The 22,228-nt window shown below is 46.5% G+C and overlaps 1 protein-coding gene across 1 annotated transcript; it reads left to right on the forward strand.

Annotated features, from left to right (window-relative positions):
- Window positions 1-1,206: 1,206 nt before the first annotated feature.
- GDF10 (growth differentiation factor 10) lies at window positions 1,207-14,389 on the forward strand. The gene is made up of 3 exons (XM_016142782.2): window positions 1,207-1,522; window positions 10,569-11,494; window positions 13,382-14,389. Exons 1-3 carry the CDS (start codon window positions 1,207-1,209, stop codon window positions 13,571-13,573), a joined length of 1,434 nt encoding a protein of 477 aa, XP_015998268.2. The 3' UTR covers window positions 13,574-14,389.
- Window positions 14,390-22,228: the final 7,839 nt, after the last annotated feature.

The raw sequence follows: 22,228 nt of genomic DNA on the forward strand, positions 1-22,228 counted from the left end.
TGCTAAGTTTCAGTTATAGATTAGCGAAAATAAAGATGTACTTTTTCTCCATCCAAGTTTCTAGACCCCCTGAAATTCTATCTGTAGATTAGAAGCCTGGCTAAAGGCAAAATGAAGTTCAGGACCTTCTGCCCAGGACTAAGTGGAATGGCAGTGGGCCAGGGATTCATGACTCCCTCACTTCAGAGTGAAACCCTTGGAAAAGCCACTGCTTTCTCGCCTCCCATCTTGACACTTTGGAAACATTTTGTAAAGCCATTTGAAACCATGTACTTTTTCAGGACAGTCCTGAAGACTACATATCCAAAGATTAGCAGAGACCTTTGATGCGTTTCTTCAATAACCTGGATCATTGTCGCCGAATCCTGGGTCACCAACTAATTCTGAACTTTAATTAGGATCTCATTCCAGTTGCTTTGGTTAGTTGAGATTTGGGGATAGGGTTTTTCTTTTCAAAGGCTGCCCAGGAAGAGTCCGTGTTCTCCTCACTCTTGCATTTAGGACACACACTGGCTCAGAGGCAACTGGGCTCACACACATCCCTTCTAGGGTCCTCACGGGGGAGCTGTCATCTTGCAACCACATAGTCATCGCATGCCATTGCAGGGGCAACACGGCAGGCGGGCCCCCATCGAAAGACTGCCCAGCCCCCGCGCAGCCCCAGGCAGGCTGCGGCGGCGACACACAGGAGCCGCCCGGGTCGCGGGTCTCCGGGTCTCGGCAGGGGCGCGGGAAGTGCGCTCCACCACACCCACGCCCCCCACACTCACGGCCACACAGTCAGGCACACACCCCTGCGCGCGCGCGCCGCCACATACGGGAGCACGCACCCACAGCGGGCCAGGCACGGCCGTGTAAGCTGCGGGCCCCAGTAGTACGGGACCTGTAGCCGGGTCCCCCCGAGGGCACTGTAGGCCGCCCCGCCCCGCCCCGCCCCTCGAACCCGCTGAGCCCGCCGCACCGTGAGCTGTAAAGTTTCGAGGCGCGAGTGTGCGGAAGCTGCGCGCCAGGTCGAGCCCAGCTCCGCTCTCACAGCACAGGACAGGACGGCCGTGACCGCGCGCTTGGCTGGCTGCCCCGCTCTGCCCCGCGCCCCGCACAGCTACTCCGCGCGCCCCCCAGCCTCAGGGTTGAATCGCAGCCTCGGGTGCGCTCGCTCTCTCTCTTCTCCTTGTGGGCTCTGGCCCTTCACCACCGCCACCCACCATGGCCCTTGGTCCCGCTCGGACCAGCCTAGGACCGGAGCCCCGACTGCTGTCTCTGCTAACGCTGCTGACGCTGCTGCTCCAGGACTCGGGCAGCAGCCATACGGCCCCTGTCCAGTCCAACACTCCCGCAGCGGCAGACAACCTGGTGGGGTACAAGGACCCCCAGCGGTTCCTGGGAGACGCGGCTGCTGCTCTGGGCCCGGGTGCCCAGGACATGGTCGCTGTCCACATGCTCCGGCTTTATGAGAAATACAGCCGAAGGAGTCCGCGGCCTGGAGCAGGTAACACGGTCCGCAGCTTCCGTCCCACGCTGGGTAAGTAGATGGGGCCCAGAGGCCTCTTCTTCTCATTCTCCCCCTTCCTCAGTTATCCATCCTCCTAGCCCGCACCTCTTCTTTTCCTCTTCTTCTATTCATTGACTCATTCATTCATTCTTTCATTAACTATTCACCAACCGCTATGCCAGTCCCTGAGCCTCCAGTGGGGACACGAAAGTGACACAAAGTGACACTGAGTTCCTGCCCCTGGGGTGCTGCCAAGCCTGGAAGGGTATCACACCTGCTGGACACGGAACACTCCATATGCAAGGCTTTAAACACAGGATGGAAACTGGACTGGGCTGGGGGAGTTTATGGGTGGGGGAATCCATGTCATAGGGGATCAGTTGTGCTGGCTCTTCACAGAGGAAGAGGGCACTGAGGAGGGCATGTCAGATGAGCATAAGACCAGATAGAAATTCCAGGCACTGGGCCCAGACAGAGGGTGTGAACCTCTAGCTGGGGGCAGTTAGTGGGTTCCGTGTCTGGGTAAGCAGAGTGGACTGAGAAGGGCTTTTGGTGCCTAATCTTTGATGCTCAAGACCGAGACCTGTGGGGCACTGGCATGTAGTGCTTAGACTGTGGGGGTTTGAGGAAGGGCCCTGAAGCTTGGGCAGGGGACACCCCACCTACCTGAGCAGATCTTTACTCCTCTTCCACACCTTGAATGGAGCTGGGCAGAGGCTACTTGTACAGCCCTCTCTACCTTGCTCAGAGAGTAGAGTACCATCAGGTTTCAGCCTCAGCCATCTGTCCACCTTGCCTGGGCTACTTCTGTAGGCACCATGGTGCGGAAAGGAGGTGCAGCTTCGTGTCAGGGTGGTGGTAAGACACTGGTTATCATGGGGACTACTCATGGTCACAGAATGTCATTCTAGAAAATGTGGGTAGGGGTCTCCTGCAGCCCTCTTGGGAAGGAGGCCATTCATCAGGGGAAAGACCATCAAGAACAAGCCCAACATTGGGGCCAGACAGCCTGAGGTCAGATCTGCCGCCTGCTGATCGCCGGTTGTCTGACTCAAGGTAAAATCTGTGGCTTCAGAGCCAAACATGGGAAGCTTGGCCTTGCATAACTATGTACTAGGGAGCACCTGCCACAGAGAGGCCCAGTCTTTCATACTGAACAGACTCAGGTGCGCTCCAGGTCAAACATATCTAACTCCATCCCCTCTGGTACCTTTCTTTCACCACCTGGGGTCCATTTCTGCATCATTATTATTAAATTAAGCCACTCAAGAATTATCTGGCATAGATGTGACCTTGGATAAACTTTTAAAGCTCTGTGAACTTGACGGATATCATCTACAGAAGGAGCAGATCATGCAGCATCTTTCCTGTGGGGATGCGGAGAAGATGAGATGAGGTAATATGTGTAAGCCCAAGCCCAGCCCTGGCCAGATTAGGTGGTGGTGTATGTTGTTCCCCTGGAAGTACGAAGTATTTGTGTTCATATAGATGTAGACTTGACCTTGTACCCATTAAGTCAGTTCTCAAAGCCTTGCAGTTGAGAAAAGCAAGGCCGGCTAGGTCACTGCTGCAACAAGAGGTGAGCATGCCTAGTGAGCCCACATACTCTCTGAAGCCCCAGGATGGAGGTGCACAGTTTGTTTCTACTTTCACAGAATAAGGATAGGACAAGTAACAATGGAACACAGAGGATTAGCCCTGAAAAGGACCTGGAGACAGTCCTTCAGAAGCAGGTGATGGGACTGTTCGCAGTGACAGTGGTTGGTGCCTCCCATCCGCCAGGCCAGTGCCATTCTCACTGTTATCTCCCTCTCCCAGCTCCGTTAGAACTAAGCCCAGGGTTTGGGAGACAAAGAGTGGAACAGACAATCCGGGAGGTTATTCTGGATGAATCTGGGACTGTCTGGCAAACCTAGCAATCTTGTTTGGAACCATTTGAAAGCCATGGGTATACGTCCCAGCTTTACCGACTTTGTGCTGTTGTGCATGCCACTTTACCTCTCCGAGCATAGTTTCTTGTGCGTACAATGGGGAGGTGAGATTCAGTGAGATAAGGTGGATTTTGTGCCTGGCATAGGTCCTGGCAGTTAATTTTTCAACCCCTCCCTTTATTCACTGAAGTTGTTTCACACCCAACCCCTCAGAATCAGAAGTGTCTGCTTCCCGACCCAACAACCCAGCTATGAGGAAGTGTGAGCCTGAGCAGAAATCCCTCACTTTATGAATGAAGCACAAAAATAGCAGGCTTCAGTTCTGGTTCCAGAAAGTATCAGTACCAGCCTGCTCCAAGATGGTAGCCTCTGCTGTCTCAGTGGGGTGGCACCTATTCCCAACAGCTAATGCATCAGTACCTCCAGCCCTTGTTGCAGTAGAACTGTGTTCTTGGCCTGCCACCAGGCAGCAGAGCTCGTGTTCCCAGTACAAGTTGTGAGCTAGACTGGTAAGGTCCAAATACTGAGTCTGTGATCTGGGCAAGGGACTGAACTTGCCCATGACTCAATGTTTTTCACTTCTAAAATGAGGCTAATAATTCTTCCTTTCTTATAAGTTTTTCTAAAATGATCTGAGATATGTCAAGTGATTAAAACAATGCCTGACACATGTAAGTGTCAATAATTTATTAGCCCCTACTATTATTACTCCAGCCTCCCTTCCGTCCCTCCCTTCCATTGTTCCTTGAAGTATTTTATTCCCTCTTAAGTCTATATCAGTGAAGAGAGCCTCTGAGCCTGACCTAAGGATTATGATGAGATACCCCTGCCCCAAATGACCTGTATTTAAATTTAAGCTTTCTATCTGCCTGCGTGATATTGATCAGGTAACTTAACTTCTCTCAGCCCAATTTCTCCGTCTCTAAAATGACTGTAATAATACATACCCATTTGTCAACAATACCAAAAGTCATGTTTATTCTACTTTTCCCAAGTCTTTCCTCAGAAGGTGACAAGTGCTGTAAGCTCAAATGACAAAAAGATGCATAGACTGTTGGCCCTCAGAAGCTGGTGGGGAATGTAGGTGTTAGCAGAAGAATATGAACATCAGGACAGGTGGACTGATGGAGCGACAAAGGGCTGGGGGTATTCTTTCAGAGCCCCAAGGCACAGCACTCACCCAGCAGGGAAAGAGCTCTGGGTAGGGGCTAGTGAAATCTTCACAGAGCAGGTGAGGCCCCAAACATAGTCTGAAAAGGCAGGTGGTATTTAGGCAGGTGTAGAAGTAAAGCACTCCACTGTATACATGGAACTGTGAGGACTTTGTTTTCAGTGAGGAAATAAAGTGAGGAAAGAGGCAGGAGATGGAAATGGACCAGTGGGCTATAACTAAGCATTAAGAGCCTTGAGTGTTATCAGTTTCCTGTAGGCAGTGAGGGACTATACAATGTACATACAGTTAGCAGGGTGGGAGAGAAGAGATGGGGAAAAGGAGCAAGAGAAAGGGAGAGAGAGGGGGGAAAAGGAGGAAAGGAAAGACTTAAGGGGAGGGGAGAGGATGGTGAAGAGAAGAAAGAGATTATAAAAGAAATACATACTTACTGGGGAAAAATCTAGAAATTATAGAAAGTCACAATCAAGAAAAGAAGTCTAAAAAACAAAATAAATAGACAAACAAAACAAAAACAGACTCATAAATACAGAGAATGAACTGTTGGCTGCCAGATGCAAAGAATTGGGAGGCTAGGTGAAAAGATGAAGGGATTAAGAAGTATAAATTGGCAGTTGCAAAATAGTCACTGGAATGTAAAGTACAGCATGAGGAATGTAATCAATAATATTGTTATAACTATGTAGGGTGTCAGGTGGGTACTAGATTTATTGTGGAGATCATTTCATAAGTTATGTAAATATCTAGCCACTATGCTGTACACTTGAAACTAATATAATATTGAATGTCAACTATAATTGAAAAACTATAAAAAAATTTTAAAAAGAAGGAAATCATCCTTAATTATACACCCAGATATAACCAGAGTTAATATTTTGGTGGAATATATCTCATTTTTATCCTAACAAGATCATATTTTCAACATGCAGGTAAAATATTTGAAGTTTCCCTTTTTTTTTTTTTTTTATTACTAGTCACCCTGGTCTTCATGCTTATTAGCCATTTGCAATTTTTCTTGTGGACATTGCTTCCTGCTTTTGGGGTTCTTGTCTAAAGATTTACTTTAGATAGTAAGGACATTGACCCTTTATCTATAATAGATGATTTCCTTATGAAGTATGAGCATGATATGAGGGTTGATGGTACTCTGGGGTCATGGTGCCTTAAATGCAACAGTAGTTCGTAGTGCCACATGACCAATGTATTCTAAGCATGTGCAGGGAGCTAAGCACCATGCTGTGAGCTCCACAGAGATAATCTTACAACTTGAGGAGATGCATAAAATTATTCTGCCTGATTTACAGATAAGGAAATTGAGGCACAGACAGCTCCATGGCTTGCCTAAGGTACCAGAGCTAGTAAGATGCAAGCAGGATTTAAACCCAGACTCGGGGGCCTGAACAAAAGACTTTTAGTTCATGTTAGTTCTTTTCCCTTCTCCACAGCACCACTGGCTAGCCCACTGCTTCCTTTCTCCAGCTTATATTGGTGCTTATTTCGTCAGCTCAGCATTCTCACTCTGGTCACCCTGATGTTTGTTGCAAGGCCAATGGATGATGGGACAAAACTCCAGGTGGCATGGGTTCTACTTCTATAGGGCCTTCTGAGCATCTTCTTGGTCTGATAGTTAGCCATCAGGGTACCTGGGGGAACCCTGGGACTAGGAGGCCCCTTCCCTACCTCTTCCCCTCTAGTCCCATTCCCACCGAGTTGAGAAGGAAACTGATCGCCCAACAAAGGAAACCTGGTTTGGGTTCTGAGATTTTCAAAGACCCATAGAGAGAGCAACTTGTCTAAATAAGGTGAGTCTTTTCTTTCCTGGAGAGTCACAACCACAAACATTCGAATAATGACTTGTGCTTGCAAAACATTTTGCAGTTCACAGCACATTATCACTGTTAGGCACCTCATGATTGTATGTAAGGGTTTGGCTTGGGGTCAGATAGATCTGAGTGCATACCGTGGCTCTGCTGTTATGAGCTGAGTCGTCTGAGGCTCCACCTTTTTGTCTATAGAATGAGTGACCCATCCCTGCTCCCTCACTGAATGCGAAGAATTAAATATGCATATGAGCTTGGAGCTTGGAGCTCCGTAATGGTAAACAATAGCATTCTTGTTTTAAAGATGAGAAAACTGAGGCGTAAGAGGAAGTAACTGGACAAAGATCCTATAGCCCAGTGTCTCCAGTTGGATTTGCATTATCAATTATATCTTTCTGTACTGCTTGCAGGAAACACTGTGGAGCACCAGGGAAGCAGGGCAGAAACCCCAATTTACTAACTGAAGCAGACAAATCTAGCAAAGACCCCACTCTTCTCCCACTATTCAACACGTATTTCTGAGTGCCGACTGTCATTCAGGCCTTGTGCCGGGATCTAGAGATATAGCAGCAATAAACAAAACTGGTAAATCCCTTACTCTCTTTGAGTTTGTGTTCTAGGGAAAAGAGAAATATGAACAAAGAAATATATATTAGGATGTTGGGAAGTGACATAAAGACAAATGAAGCAGGATATAGACAGAATGAAGGGGCTGTTCTTTCTAGCCATAGGAGCCAAAGATACCCTTTATTGGAGATGCCATTTGAGCAGAGACCTGAAGCGGCAGTGCCTGGAGGAAAAATGATGATGCCAGAAGCAACAGCTGAGGAAGAGCCCTGAGAAGGTTCTTATTGGAAGGAGAAACAGGCTAGGGCGACTGGGGCAGAGATGGGGATAGTGGTAAAAGATGAAGTCGGAGAGATAGGCAGGCCAAATCAAGTATGGTCTCTGCAAGGGGTTTTGTTTTATTTTAGGGCAATAGAGGACTTTGAGTGAGGTGGTGACTTGTAAGTGAGTGTACCAGTATTCAGGGGCTCCTGTGACAGTGCTGTCAGCTATGACTACACTACATATGGGCATTGCCATGATTATCTCTGTCTGTCGCATTCCTAAGCTGGGCTCCTCCGGGATAACTCTGATCCTTTGGTAGGACCTCAGTCAGCCAATGCTTAGCCCATAGTAGGAGTTTCTTCATTATTATAAAAAGGGAGGGAAACCAAAAAGGAAGGAAGAAAGGAAAAGGAAGAGAGAAGGGAAGAAAGAAAGGAAGGAGGGAGAAGAAGAAGATCTTTTCTCACTGACCATTAGACATGAGCCACAGGCACCAGCAGGGTTCATAAGAAATAGGAACTTCTCATTGAGATTTCTTCTTGGAGGCCTGGGCTCATCCAAGCTGGGAAATTTCAGGCAGGTGCCCCTTTTCTCAGCCACATCCTAGAGCTCTGTGCATTACATGGTCGCAGGGCCAGGCCCCGGCCCTTCGTGTGCTGGAGATAGGGGTGGCCCATCTCTAACTGAACAGTTCCCAGCAGAGGGGGTCATTATGCAGCAGGCTACCTAGTGAGGGGGGAGATCCCTTTGGCAAAAAGTGTTTAAGCCAAACAGAGGAAGGACTTCTGCCCTGAGTGCAATCTGTGGAGCAAGAAGATTCCTCCCTCTTTAACTTTATGATTATGCTTTCTGTGATTCTACATCCTAAGGGCGGGTCAACATTTGCTGTACCCTGTGCAGAAATAACCTTCAGAAAAAGCCTCTTGCCACAAGGTAAATAGTCCTCCCAGCACCTTCCTTTAGGCCACATGCACCTCAGGCCAAAGTTGCTGTCCCTGCCATTGTGGTCACAGTTGTCCTTTATACCCCATCTGGTCTTTTATCTTGTCACTGGAAGAGGGGCTGAGGTGCTTTTCTCTGGGAACCGCATCTCTGTTCCTCCATCACCCTTTTCCTCCTTGCCAAGGGCTGTAGGTTTCCAGTCCAGAGATGCTTGCTTGCACCCTGCTGTGATGGGACAGTTCTTTGTCTTAACTTTTCTCCAGTGTTCTCTGGCAGAACAATAGAGTTAAGTCTTGAACTGGATAAAAGAAAAACATTTTTATCTGCCGTGTTAACTGTGCCACAATTCTGATATTTGGATCATTCAGTAGGAGATGCCTGAGTTGGCACAGCAGGAGCTTGCTCTACCAGCCTTGGTCCTTTGATGAAAGAAGTAGGGAACCACATGTGGGGGGCTTCTCCTTTGTGTCTGGCACATTACCATATGCTATTTATTTAGTCCTTTAAACAATTACATGAGAGAGAGAGAGAGAAAGAGAGAGATGCTATTGTCTTCCTGAAGTGGATGAAGAAAGCAAGGCCCAGAATGCTGTGTGGCCCAGTTGTGGCCTGGGGCCCAGTTCCTCCGGCCTTTCCTAGCGTGGAGGTGGGAGAGCTGTGGTTGTTGGTGAACTTTACTCCACGCACAGGTCAATCCAGATGTTGCAAGTACACAGCCACTATGTACTTCCCAAACTTTTCTGATAGTTAGAATCCGCTGGAATTCTGGCTAAAACATGAATTCCTGGGCCCGTTATCCTAGACGCTCTGGGCTGTGTCTAGAAGAGCAGAGCTGTGTGCCATGTCCAGGAGGTTTGGTAATTCCAGGCTCCACACCATGACACTCAGGGTGCAGTGTTTTGGGAAGCCATGTTTAAGTGTGCATTAAGTCTGTGCAGTGTTCCTTAGGTGGGGAGCAAGCTGTACCACACTGAGGGGTGTGGAGGGGCCTCCCTACCTCTCTGTAAGTTTGTTCTGAGAATTAGATAAGGCAGGGTCTTTAGATTGTCATGTAAGCCTTGACTGGCGTTTACTGAGTTCTCCATAGATGTGTTTTTTCCTTCCTCTCTCTCATAGTCCCTTAAGAGTATGTGAATTATACCTCCTTCTCAATCGAAACAATTAACCTTAAACTGAAGATTTTGATTAAAACAACAAAAAAAAAATACCAGTGGATCCTGTGATTGTAGGTATCAGAATCTGTTGTCCCAGCACATGCACTTTGGAGAACATGCTCCTGCCCTCTGAAGCTCTGTTTCTCTCCCAGTTTTGCCCAGCAGACTGACACTGGCAGCAGGACATAGAGCAGCAGGACAGAGTCAGGCTACCCGGCAGTTCTGGTCTCCTCCTGGTCTGCAGCATCATAAGAAGTTCCTTCTCATGTGAACCCTATAAAGGACTTGGACATTCAGAGAACTCATGCTGCCAGGCTAGATAGCTTCTTGGGGCTGCAGATCAGGGAGTTTGGCCCTGGGGTATACCTGATAGAGCCAGGAGAAAAGGAAGGGATGGTTGACAGTCCCAGGGATGCAGGGACTCAAGTGTTCTCAAGCTGAGGATATGACATTTGAGGGATCCTGGTCCTTATCATGATTTGGGCCTCTGGAGAGCAACCTGGATATTGGAAATTTTGTTGAGTGACCTTGTATAACCCTGATTTTTTTCTTTGTAAAACCTTTTTTTTTTTTTTTTTTTTTTTGGCAAAACAAGCTTAAAAGAGGTTAGGCAGAACAAATAGCAGACATCCAAATGGCCATGTTCTTATGCCAGTTTTTCTCAGAAGACATTTAGAATGCAGGGAAAGAATGAGGCAATCTATTTATTTCACCTCATTTGGAAGAATGGCTGCATTTAATGTTTGTAAAATAGAGAAGATAACTGTGCAAATACAGAAGGGGCTGCTGTCAGGAATTTTTGGATCTAAACTATCCATAACACCTGATTCTACCTTATCTCATTAATGAAGGTGTCAGAGATAATTTGTTCATTTGTTCATTAAGAGACATTGGAGGATGGATGTATGGGAGAGGTGAGACAGGAGTTTTAGGGTCCAGCAGGCCTGAGCACCCACCCTGTTTGCTGTTACGTTTTCTTTTTTGCAAGGGAATATTGACAGTCCCCAACCTCCCTGACCTTAATTCCTCATTTATTCATTGATGTTAACAACTGGCGCCCTCGTGAGTTTCATGTGAGAATTACATGAGATGAGGACAGCCTGGCTGGCCTGTAAATGCTCCCTAAATGAGTGTACTTCTGTCCCAGCTCTGGGAGGAAGACCTTATGAGCATGGAGGCCTATGCAGGAGAGAACCTAATAGGCTGTGATCTGTCTTCCTCTCACAGAAGTGATCAACCAGAAGGCAGTGTATTTCTTCAACTTGACTTCCATGCAGGATTCGGAAATGATTCTCACAGCCACATTCCACTTCTACTCAGAGCCAAGGTGGCCCCAGGCACATGAGGTACCATGCAAGCAGCGGGCCAAGAATACGTCCTGCCGCCTGCTGCCCCCAGGCCCACCCTCACGCCAGCACTTGCTCTTCCGCAGCCTCTCACAGAACACAGCCACACAGGGGCTGCTCCGAGGGGCCATGGCCCTGGCGCCTCCACCACGGGGCTTGTGGCAGGCCAAGGACATTTCCTCCATGGTCAAGGCAGCCCGCCGGGATGGTGAGCTGCTCCTTTCTGCCCAGCTGGATTCTGGGGAGAAGGACCATGGCGTCCCTAGGCCCAGCCCCCATGCACCCTACATCCTCATCTATGCCAACGACCTGGCCATCTCAGAGCCCAATAGTGTGGCAGTGACACTACAAAGATATGACCCCTTTCAGGCTGGAGACCCAGACCCTGGCACAGCCCCCAACAGCTCCACAGACCCCCGCGTGCGGCGGGCCACACAGGCCACTGGGCCCCTGCAGGACAATGAGCTGCCTGGGCTAGATGAGAGGCCAGCACATGCCTCCCACACCCAGCACTACCACAAGCAAGAGCTGTGGCCCAGCCCCTTCCGGGCCCTGAAGCCCCGGGCAGGACGCAAGGACCGCAGGAAGAAGGGCCAGGATTTGTTTGTGGCCTCATCGCAGATGCTGCACTTTGATGAAAAGACGATGCAGAAAGCCAGGAGGAAGCAGTGGGACGAGCCAAGGGTCTGTTCTCGGAGATATCTGAAAGTGGATTTTGCAGACATTGGATGGAATGAATGGATCATCTCGCCCAAATCCTTCGATGCCTACTACTGTGCAGGAGCTTGCGAGTTCCCAATGCCCAAGGTAGGTTGTGTTATGCCCATTGTCTAGTCGATTCTCAGCTCTACCCCTACTGGCAAGTCCTTCTGCCTTGTGACTTCTGTTTCCTGTCTGTAAAATTGGGATAACACCTCTCATCTACTGGAGATGGGGAATAGGTAGACTGAGGTCCCAAAGTGGCGACCCTTTGGGAAGCCCACAGACAGACGTGGTTGATCTATGCTTTTGAAAGTGTTGATTTGGTTGAATTTAAATTTTAAATCAGAACATTTCATCCTTTGTAAAGAGGAGAATGCATCTCCTTAGGGGTGTGTTCCCACAAGGCAGCAGTCTACAGAGGAAGAGGAGATGCTGCACTCCTGCAGACAAGACAGGTGTCGGACGCACCCTACCTGCTAAGGCTTTGTTTCTGCTCCTGACCTGAAGCTCAGAGCATTAGTATCTCTGAGCAACTCAGAGCTGGTCTCGGAGGCTTCCTCGTGAGGATTCCCACCTCCCTTCCCCTACTCAGGGCAGGGACCCACAGGACAACCAGCTCTCACTGTGCATGAGTCTGCAGAACACACAGCACGGGGCTGTTTTAGCCATTGTGCTGGACATGTATTCCAATTCTCACCTTCCCTCCAGGCTGGGTTACAGCTGTCTATCCATCTCCCCACTGCCTGAACTGTGGCGGGCTGGCTGCTAGCTAATGTCGACCCTTGGCACGCAATGCACACTTTCCTTCTGCTTAGCTCCTCTGCTGAGTTCTGGATCATGCCTTCCCCTTAAAGAAAGGAAGTCAGTGCATAAATCCAATTTTAACCTTAATAAATCAGCCAGCTGGGAAATCCCAGACCCAGACGGGGCAGCATTACCCCATTTGGGAATTAAGGGCTTTTCCTCAAAGCCATACATGTGCAAGAGAGAAGGGAGGTACCCTACAGAGACAGACATCTGCTGGAAGGGCCTAGCAGATTCAGGAGGAATACTCAGCAGGCCTCAGCTGGCTGACCCCACAGTTACCTTGTCAGCCTGGCTGGCCGCCTTCCTACCTTTCCTGACACCAGCCTGAGTCTTGCAAATCAGATGTCCCTGCCTCTCTCTCCTCCTTGTTCCCCACACAGGAGGCTTTTCTTTTCAATACACTACAAAACATTTTTTGGTTGGTGATGAGCTGAAATGCATGTGGCTTGGTCCTGTTCATCTTGTTAGAGGTGCTTAAGGAATGGCATTTTGTGTGTTTGACACAGACAGACTGTTCTGGATGTGAGATGGAGGGGAAGAGAGCACGTGTGGCCCCAGCAGGCATGGTTTCCAAGCCCGGCTACCCTAACTGAGAAGTCTTGGTCAAGTTTCTTATTAATTTTAAGCCTCAGTTTCTTCACCATTAAAATTAAAGTAATACCCACCCTGTAAGAACGGTATGATGATAAAATAGGGTGATGCAAGTGAAGCAGCATCTGACACCCACAGTCGGAAATCTGGAAAATGTCAGTTTCCAGCGGCATCACACCAAACAACATAAGCATGAAAGTCTTTCCCTTTGGTGCTAAGTACAGTATCACATGAAAGTATGTTTTTACTCCTCAGACTGTGAAACCTGGGCAGCTGTAGCCCCAGGCAGAACCTGCCAGCTAATTCCCTCAGCCTGCCCTCTAAACACTCCAGCCACGTTCCAGATGCTCCTTGGGTCTATGTGCCCCCTAGTGGCCAGTGCCATTTAGGGATGGTGACTTCCTTCTCGGAGGCCCGAGGGGCAGGAAGGCCTGAGGCTCTTGCAAACCTCCCAGGAACTCAGTCTGTTGGCTGACTTGGGAGGAAAAAGATACTAACCCTGGTATCTCACCTTTTATTCCTTTCCAAGGCCTGAGTCAAAGACATGCAGATGGCACAGTACCAAGGTAACCAGTGTCCTTTCCCGCCTTGCAGATTGTTCGCCCATCCAATCACGCCACCATCCAGAGCATTGTCAGAGCTGTAGGAATTGTTCCAGGCATCCCAGAGCCCTGCTGCGTTCCTGACAAGATGAACTCCCTTGGGGTTCTCTTCCTGGATGAGAACCGCAACGTGGTTCTGAAGGTATACCCCAACATGTCTGTGGAGACCTGTGCCTGCCGATAAAACCAACCGCTCCAGGGTGGAAGGAAATCTCTACCCCACTTATTTCACACACGGTAGCATCTTCAGAGCCTCTGGAGAGAGAGACTGAGTAGAGGTGCAGCTTCAAACGAAGGGCAGAACTCAAAGGCAACCTTGTGTCCAGGAGGATCTGTCCCCTAGAGCAGCGATCCCCAAACTTTTTGGCACCAGGGATCAGTGCTCCTATGGGAATCTAATTCCTGATGATCTGAGGTGAGGCTGAGGCAGTGACGCTAGCGCTGGAGAGCAGCTACAAATACAGACGAAGCTTCACTACTTTGCCCGCCTCTCACCTTTTGCTGTGTGGCCCCGGTTCCTAGCAGACCAAGAACTGGTATTGGTCCACAGCCGAGGATTGGGGACCCCTTCTCCAGAGCATCATTCTGGGGTTTTCATTGTTAGTGACGGAGTCCCTAAAATGCCAGTCTGAGTCCCCTGAAGGAATCTGGAAATTAGCCCTGACCTGAAGGCCGCCCATCTGCTCTGAAGGCCTGAAAACTGAACATGTCCACATTTTTGGCTTTTGTGATGTGATCATCATCTCATAGCCTGAAAAGAAGACTGCATATTTGAGGGCATTTTCTCTTTTACATGAAAAGAACTTTGTTTAAATAGTTTCAAACATTTCAGGCCACATATTGATACAGGGCCTAAATAATTGTATAAACATGTTTTCTTTCAAACTCTACTGCAAAAGCTTTTATACATACAATATACATATATAACCAATTTTGGTTTCTTTTCTTATATTTTTTTATTTTAAAACAAAAGGAAGGAGTTGAAAACAATCCCACAGAAGTAAACATGCTGGTTGTGCGCACTGTTTAAACATGCTGATGGAAATAACATATGCAGCAATATGTTGGAACACTAAAAATAATCAAGATGTTTATATTTTTGTAAATTATACTTTCTATACTTTAGATGGTTTATGTTGTGTGTTTTTATAGAAAACTAATAAATTAAAGGTCATCCATTCCAAAATATTGATGGATCTCCATCTGTAAGCATGACATCCAGGGCATTGCTGGGGACGTGGTCCCCTTTGGGATCAGCTGAGTTCCCCCCTTGTCCATCTCCACTCTCTCTTATCTCTGTCAATCTCCAGAAACTGGTTGCTCCTATGCCTGCCCCCCACTCTGGCCCATAGCTCTTACCACTGGGCTCATCCAGGTGGGACTTGGCCCAGGCAACACAGAAGCCTTGCAGAGCTTCCTTACATTCTCAGCCTCAGAGGAGAAAGACATTGAGTAATTGGGAGAGGTCTAAGACATCAAAGGAACATATGTGGTTGGCCGGTCACAGACCTCTTACTTGGGGGTAGTTCAAGCAAGAGACTCAACATAAGCAACCAGGGGTCTCTTCCAAGGTCCAGCGGCTCCTATAAGAATGGAATGTCTATTTCTCCCTGTGCATATTTGTAGAAGGACTTCCCCCCTTCCTTGTGAGTGCCTTGTCCCAAAATAGCCTCCTCCAAATGGCTCCCTTATCTCTGAGTTGCATCGCCTTATGGCTGTAATACCTGAAGCTGATTGACCAGCATTCCTGAAGGAGAAGCTAGGTGCAATTTGTGGCAGGCATCTAACAGTCCTGTGACCTGTGAGCTAAGAAGATGACAAGGCCCTCAGTCTTATGCAGAGGAGATCAAGAAGCCATGAGCAGTCCTCCAAGAAGGGACTTAGAGGAGAAAAGTAGACCAAGGTGTCTGTTTTAGGTTGGGCTCCAGAGACCAGGGTTCCTGCACAAGATACTTATGAAGAAGTGCTCCCAAGAGAAACAGGTATGGAGTGGATAAAGCAGGAATGGAGGGCAAGAAGCCAAACATCCCAGCTCACCTGGACTCTGTGGGGAGCTCTGGAGTTTAACTATACCTTAGAATCAATCTGGCTTTGACAAGGGGGCTGGATGTTCAGGCTGCCTCCAGGGGTTAGGGCTGGGCAGGGAGAAATGGAAACTCCCAGGCCTCTGACCCTCTACACAGGCAACCACTGTAACTCCAGATACAAAGGCAACCTCTGAAGAAGGCTACAGGAGCAGCTACTAGAGACAAAGTGACTGACAAGAAAGATTGCCCAGAACATATAGGTAGAGGGGTCTGAGGGCACCTGGGTAGGAGTCCAGTAGCATCTGCTCAGCATCTCCTTTGAGATGCTCCAAATGATCCTGGCACATGTGTGTGACAGCTGCCCTGGACACATAGTCTTGCTTCTTGGCAGAGATCGAGTGAGTCGAGTGGGGTGGTCCTATTCCTCCAGAAATTGTAGTAGGACTTAATGATTTATTTCAAGTTTCTGTGCCTTACTGGGATGTCTCAAATGAGTCTGAAAACTTAGAGGCTGACTTGCTATCTCTAATCCTGTTTGGAAGATGACAGGATGTAAGTTAATAGCAAAATAAGTAAAAAATATTGGTGCTTGATTAAGCTCCAAATGCCTTTCTTCTCAATATCAGATTCTTCATTTTCCTTTCTCCCCTATAATTTTCTCTCATTAAACTTCTTGTTTTCCATTTCTTGATGAAATTGGGATGTTATGTAATATTTACATTTTATTATTTTTGGTATTTGTAGTTTCTGAGAGATCTTCTGAGTCTTGGCCAAACTCTAGAACTCCTTTGTTATATTTATAGATTATGGGGATGAGGGGAGCAGGATGGGAGGGTCACCTCTGAGTCTAGCCATGGGCAAGGATTCCATGATTGGACCAGGGTGGATGGTACTCAGTGGTGGTGATTTTACAGTGGGTAGAAGGAGTTAGCGTCATCAGTGACCCCTTAGGTTTTTGGAGCACCATGAAGTTTAGATGTGGCCTCTCATTTAGCTTTGGAACAACTTTGCAACTTACTACACAATTGGTGTTTCAGAAAAGCAAGTTCAGGATAGGTAAGTAATAAGGCCATCCATGTCTTATCAACTTTGATACAAAAGGCTTCCTGATTCAAGACCTATGTGGCTTGTGCTGTCCCTCATCTTCCTGGCCAGTGATCCCATTATCAGCCTATTAGGGTTGTCCCAATGGCACTGAGTGACCTCACAGTAAAGTAAGGTTTAAAAAGAAATGTATGTATGAAATAATTTATTTTCTGTTTAAGACCAAAATATAAGCATTGTATTGTCACAAGAGTAGGAGGTTCTAGCACATAGCTCAGATGTGCATGGATCCCTGAGGTCATTCAACTGGGTCTGTGTTAGTCTATAGGGAGCAGTGTGATAGTCTGTAGGGAGCAGTGTGATAGCCAGGCCCTATTTGTGAAGTTATACATCCTCTGAAAGGGTTAGGCCTTATAGATTAGTTCATGTGACCAATATAAGCAGTACAAATGAAAGCTAGAAAATTTAAGGTTGGGAGAAAACTTTGGAAAAGTGATATAACCATCTTTCTGAAAAAGCAGGGAAACTGAGTCCAGGTACTACTAGTTGCCTTGTCTGGAGTGTCCCAATAGGTTCCTCTTTGTGTCTAACTCACTCAAAATCTCATCAGAGCTGTAGTCTATCACTAGTGCTTCTTCTGTGGCCAGGTTGGAGACAGAGCTATGCCAGAGAAGCCTACAGAAATTGGGTGGGGGAGGGGAGTGTAAGGAGGGGACTCCAGAGGAAGAGGAATGAAGATGGCTCCACAGGATGGAAGAACTGAGCTTGACTAGTGGAATAAAGACATTGCAGGCACCAGCTTGTGCAAATGCATTTGACGGCACCACATGCCTAAAAGGGCTGGAGGGAGTTCCAGTGGGAAGACCAAGAGGGCAGAATCAGGTTACTAGCTCTGTGTACCAAAACATTGAAGTTACAATTCAGGGCTCCTTTCTTTTACCAAAGCTGGAAACAAAATTCTTTACTGATAATGTGATACTTCTGAGATTTCCATTCCACTTTTCTCTTCTCCCTGAGATAATGATGCTCATTTAAGCTGCAGTTCACTTTTTCTTCATACTCAGGTCTAAGCTGATTCTAAATTCCTCCAATCTCTCCCAGCAGTCCTGTTCATATGAGCACGGGGTAGATGAGTAGAGGAATAGAGTTGTCTATTTATTCAATTATTTAGTGTCTGCTATGTGCCAAATACCATCCTAGGTGACATCTACATACTTTATTTCTTGGCAGGCTCATGTGAATTTCTCCTTTTATCAAAACCAATGTGCAAAGTTGAACATTCATCAGAATCACCTGGAGGGCTTGACCAGATTTTTCAATCTGACTCAGGTCAAGACTTGTATTTCTAACCAGTTCCCAGATGCTGATGCTGCAGGTGGTGATCCAGAGGCCATGCTTTAAGAGCCTCTATTCTAATAAATGTGCTAGCCACCTGGGCACAGTCCCAAGACAGGGAGTTCACATTGGCTAAATACTTTTCCTGTGCCAAACGAAAGCAGGATCTCAGGAAGGGCAGGCTTGGAGCTGGAAAGTGACCTACCCTCTGCTCTTGGCTCACACTCTCTCCTTACAGAATCAAGGTGGGTCCAGTTTTTATTGCTCTGAACAACCTGTGAGTGAGTGTGGAGGAGCTTGAAAAGCTCACAGAGGGACAGGTGTTCTCGTAGTCATATTTCTTGGACTAGAAGGGGTTCCATGACCCTCTGAAGGCAGCCATATCACCAAAATTCAAGTAGATCCTGTCTCACCTCCACAAATGAAGGCTGAGGTCAGTGCCTGCTGGTGAGATGAGTTTCAGTGATCTTTGAAATAAACGAATGAGTCAGACCTGCCTCTCTTGATTATTAAATCATACATCTACCATAGCAATTGCATGTGATGATTCTATGTCTGTAATTTGCAAGTCCTGGGAGAGATGATGCTTACAACGGTTTTGATTAAAATCACTACAGTATAGAAATGCCTAACTGTCTGGGGGCAAGGCTAAGCCAGGGGCCATCAGAGCCAGCCTGACCAAAATCCCCATGGATCACCCTGAGGTGTTAAATGACACATGCAGAGATGAGTAGAACTTATGCCCAGCAGGGGTCTCAGCTCCACTGTGAACACAGGACTGGCTCAGTGGGCAAGCCAAATTGCTGAAAGGATGTGCTAACTCAAGTCAACAGCAGACAGGTAGTGGTTATCAGAAAATCCATCAAGTGCCATTACTAAAAACACACAGGCTGCACTGTAAAGGGGAATCCTGAGCAGGCACTGAAGGCCAGGCAGGTTTGGCCCAGGTGGAGGACAGTTGAGAGGAGCATGAGGCATTCCTAACTGAGAGCAAAGCTGAAGCAGGAGATGCTCTGCAGAAGGAAGGACAAAGCTGCCCCAAGGGTGATAGAGAAAGTGAAAGAAAGATCCAACTTAGTACCAACAAGAGTAATAATGAGTACTTGTTGAATGCTTATCACGTGCCAGGCTCTGTGCTAACAGCACTCAGGGTTTCTGAGGAACACCCAGACATCTGTGATCCCTCTGGTACTCTCTCTGGACACACAGCATGCCACCACACAATTTCTGAGCACTGCCCTGGGTCAGCTGACATGAGAGGCAGCTACTCATGTACCTTCGGTGGTATGGCTCATCCAAACGTCGGGCAAAATTAGTCCATGTCAGCTAGAAATGCAAATTAACATATATTTGTTCATTGAATGACTAAAGACTAGAAAGAAGTACTGGTGACGGGGTGGTAAAACAGGTGTTCTCAGTCTCTGCTAATGGGAATGAATATTAAAAGAGCAGTTTCTGAAGAGTGACTGCAATATTTACCAAGAGCTTTGAAAATTTTTACATATACTTTGATGTAGATATTTTACTTCTGATGAACTGTCTTAAGAAAATAATATAAACTAGACTTTAATAATATGCCTTACAACAATATCTTAATATATAGTCTAATTGTCCTACAGTTGGAGCATGTAGATACAGGATATGGTTGGATATTATTCAGTCATTAAAAGAGAAGTGTATGAAAATTTTTTCATGGCATGGGAAGATACTTACATAGTCCTTTAGAGACATCTTTTCCTGGTTACAAGATCTAGAGCCCTCTAGGAATCATTCCAATGTAACTCTCATTCTTTGCTGCCAGTGACATTACCCCCACCTAAATCAACCCAGCATTGCATTCCCCTAGCCACAGTTGATTGTCTGGGTCATGGGCAGATGTCCCAATGAGACTAACTGGGACATCCAGAAAATAGGTTTTTGCTCCTCTCCCATTTTATATAGACATGATGTAAATTTTTTGTCAAGACACATATGGAGCATGAAGACCACAGTTCTGAGTGGAGAAAATATCACTACAACTTAGTCTGTACTATGGACCAGGGTGTGCTAAAGCCAAACATTTGCTGAACTTGTCAGCTCTCATTAGTTAGCCATAATCCATTTTTCTTAAGCTTGTTTGGATTCTGCTTTTCTGCAACCTGAAATAAAAGGAGCTCTTAATTGTGTTAAATATACATAACATAGATGTCACCATTTTTAAGTAGTTTGGTGGCATTTAGTACATTTACGTTGCTCTGTAACCATCACCACCATCGATCTCCAGAACTCTTATCGCCTTGCAAAATTAGAACTCTGTACCCATTAATCGATAATGTCCCATTCCTCCTTCTCCTCTGACTTTGGCAACCATTCTACTTTCTGTCTCTATATACTTGACTACTCTAGGTACCTCATATAGGTGAAATCATACAATATTTGTTTTTTTTGTGGCTGGCTTATTTCATTTCGCATGTCTTCAAGGTTCACCCATGTTGTGGCCTATGTCAGAATTTCCTTCCTTTTTAAGGTTGAATTATATTCTATTGTAAGTGTATACCATATTTTGTTTATCCATTCATCCATCAGTGAACACTAGGGTTGTTTATACCCCCTGGCTATTGTAAATAATGCTGCTGTACAAATATCTCTCTGAGACCCTGCTTTTAATTCTTTTGTGGATGAACACAGAAATGGAATGCTGGGTCATAATGGTACACAATTTGGGAGAGGAAAGAAGGGGAGAGGAGAGGTGAATAAGACATTTTGTGGCTCAATTAAGACAATCCTTCAAGAGGCCCTAGCAATGGAAAGCTGGTGGCAGTAGAAGAAGGGGTTATTTTGTAAGAGGACCCCTACATCTTCTAAGAAAGATAAAACAAGACTCGAACTTTGTTCCCTAAGGCCTAGAATTAAGGGGATCTATGCAGGTGGACCAAAGGCCCATTAGTAAAGAAGGTAACAACGTTTCTGAAATCACATCACATTGAGGAAAGTGGGAGTCTAGGCTGATCACCTAGACTCCCCTATAAAAACCCAGAATTTTGTAAGAGAAGGAAAAATGGGATTACAGTGTGACTACGGTTGGCCTCTTCTCTTGACCCAGCCATCTGCCACAAAGATGTGCTTTCTGGAGAATGGCTAAATCTGGAGGTGTGCCTTAAAAGGCTGTTACCTTGGTACCCATAGGTAGACATCACAAAAACCTGATAAACAGCAAAAACCTGGCCTGGCTAGGGAATCCTAGCAGCTGTGCACATCAACAGTTAGATGTGTGTGACCTATCTCCAACAGCAAATCCAGGTGTCATTGAGAAGCAACAGCAGATGGGACCTATTAGGAGTTGTTTCTCCTTTTATCCTTTCAGCATTAAGAAGCTGGTCTGATACCGTCCTACCGTCATCTTTTTTGGACAAATAAACCTACGGTGCACTTGGACAATTTAGGAAAGAAATTCCCTGAGAGGGAAACACTGGACTTCCCAGTAATTTAAATCAGGTAACCTCACACAATTACTTAAAAACAATAAAGGAGAAATGGATATGCTGAGTTTATGAGGCAGATAATTCCAGAAACTCATAGACATGTTGCATGCACAATACTGGGAGTGCCACCCACATTACAGTTGGTGTGACTAGCACCTATGAACCTTATTCGTGTGTAATCTCCATAGCCAGATGTGTTGACCCCACTTGTAAACAGGTCCACAGCTCTTTATCTGATATCCCAATACCTGAAACTATCAGAAAATATGATGTTCCTTCTAATTCCTTTTATGGAAAAATTTGACCTGAATGGATATGTGTGTTTTTATTTGTTTTGCTGCAGAAATATTAATGTGTTTGATCATAGGGTGTTATCCCCAACCCCACTGGATATATTACAGTATATATGCCATACTGAATTTTGAAAATATGAAATTTTATGAATTGCAAAACGCTCCTGGCCACAAGGCTTTAAATAGAGGACTGTGGAGCCACATATATCTCAAAAATATTAACTGCGGACATCACTGGATGATGAGATTGTAGTTTATTTTTATTTCCTTCTTTATAATATTTTGCATTTCCCAAATGAGCTGCCCTATTTACTATTATTATAATCAGAAAAGAAAATGTCACATTTATAAGAAAACATCAGGTAGCAGCCCTTTGAACTTTCCTGAGCATTTCCAGACTATCCTCATGCATCCCTTGGCTCTGCTTCAAGTGGGACAGATTTCTGGGCTGCCTCCTGAGACTGGAGCACAGCAAGGGACCCTGCCTTGCTCTTCAGCTCCTCCCAGCTCACTCTCACTGCACAGTTGCAGCTTCACTTCCCGGGGTTTTCCACCCCTTTCATCAGTACAAGAGTTCTTGCACTGAGCTGGCTCAATGCTCAGCATGCTTCCCACCACCTTTCCAGCAGCACTTCTGAAGTCTCACCCTTCCTGTCCATCTTCCCCTAGAAGTGTCCTT

Source organism: Rousettus aegyptiacus, unplaced genomic scaffold (assembly GCF_014176215.1).
Source record: "Rousettus aegyptiacus isolate mRouAeg1 unplaced genomic scaffold, mRouAeg1.p scaffold_m13_p_6, whole genome shotgun sequence".
Lineage (NCBI taxonomy): Eukaryota > Metazoa > Chordata > Mammalia > Chiroptera > Pteropodidae > Rousettus > Rousettus aegyptiacus.

Excerpts from the sequence above, each read along its gene's own strand:
- GDF10 (XM_016142782.2), top strand. The coding sequence starts at position 1,207 with ATGGCCCTTGGTCCCGCTCGGACCAGCCTAGGACCGGAGCCCCGACTG. Across the intron at positions 1,523-10,568 it reads CAGCTTCCGTCCCACGCTGG|AAGTGATCAACCAGAAGGCA; the intron begins GTAAGTAGATGG and ends TTCCTCTCACAG. Across the intron at positions 11,495-13,381 it reads GCGAGTTCCCAATGCCCAAG|ATTGTTCGCCCATCCAATCA; the intron begins GTAGGTTGTGTT and ends CCCGCCTTGCAG.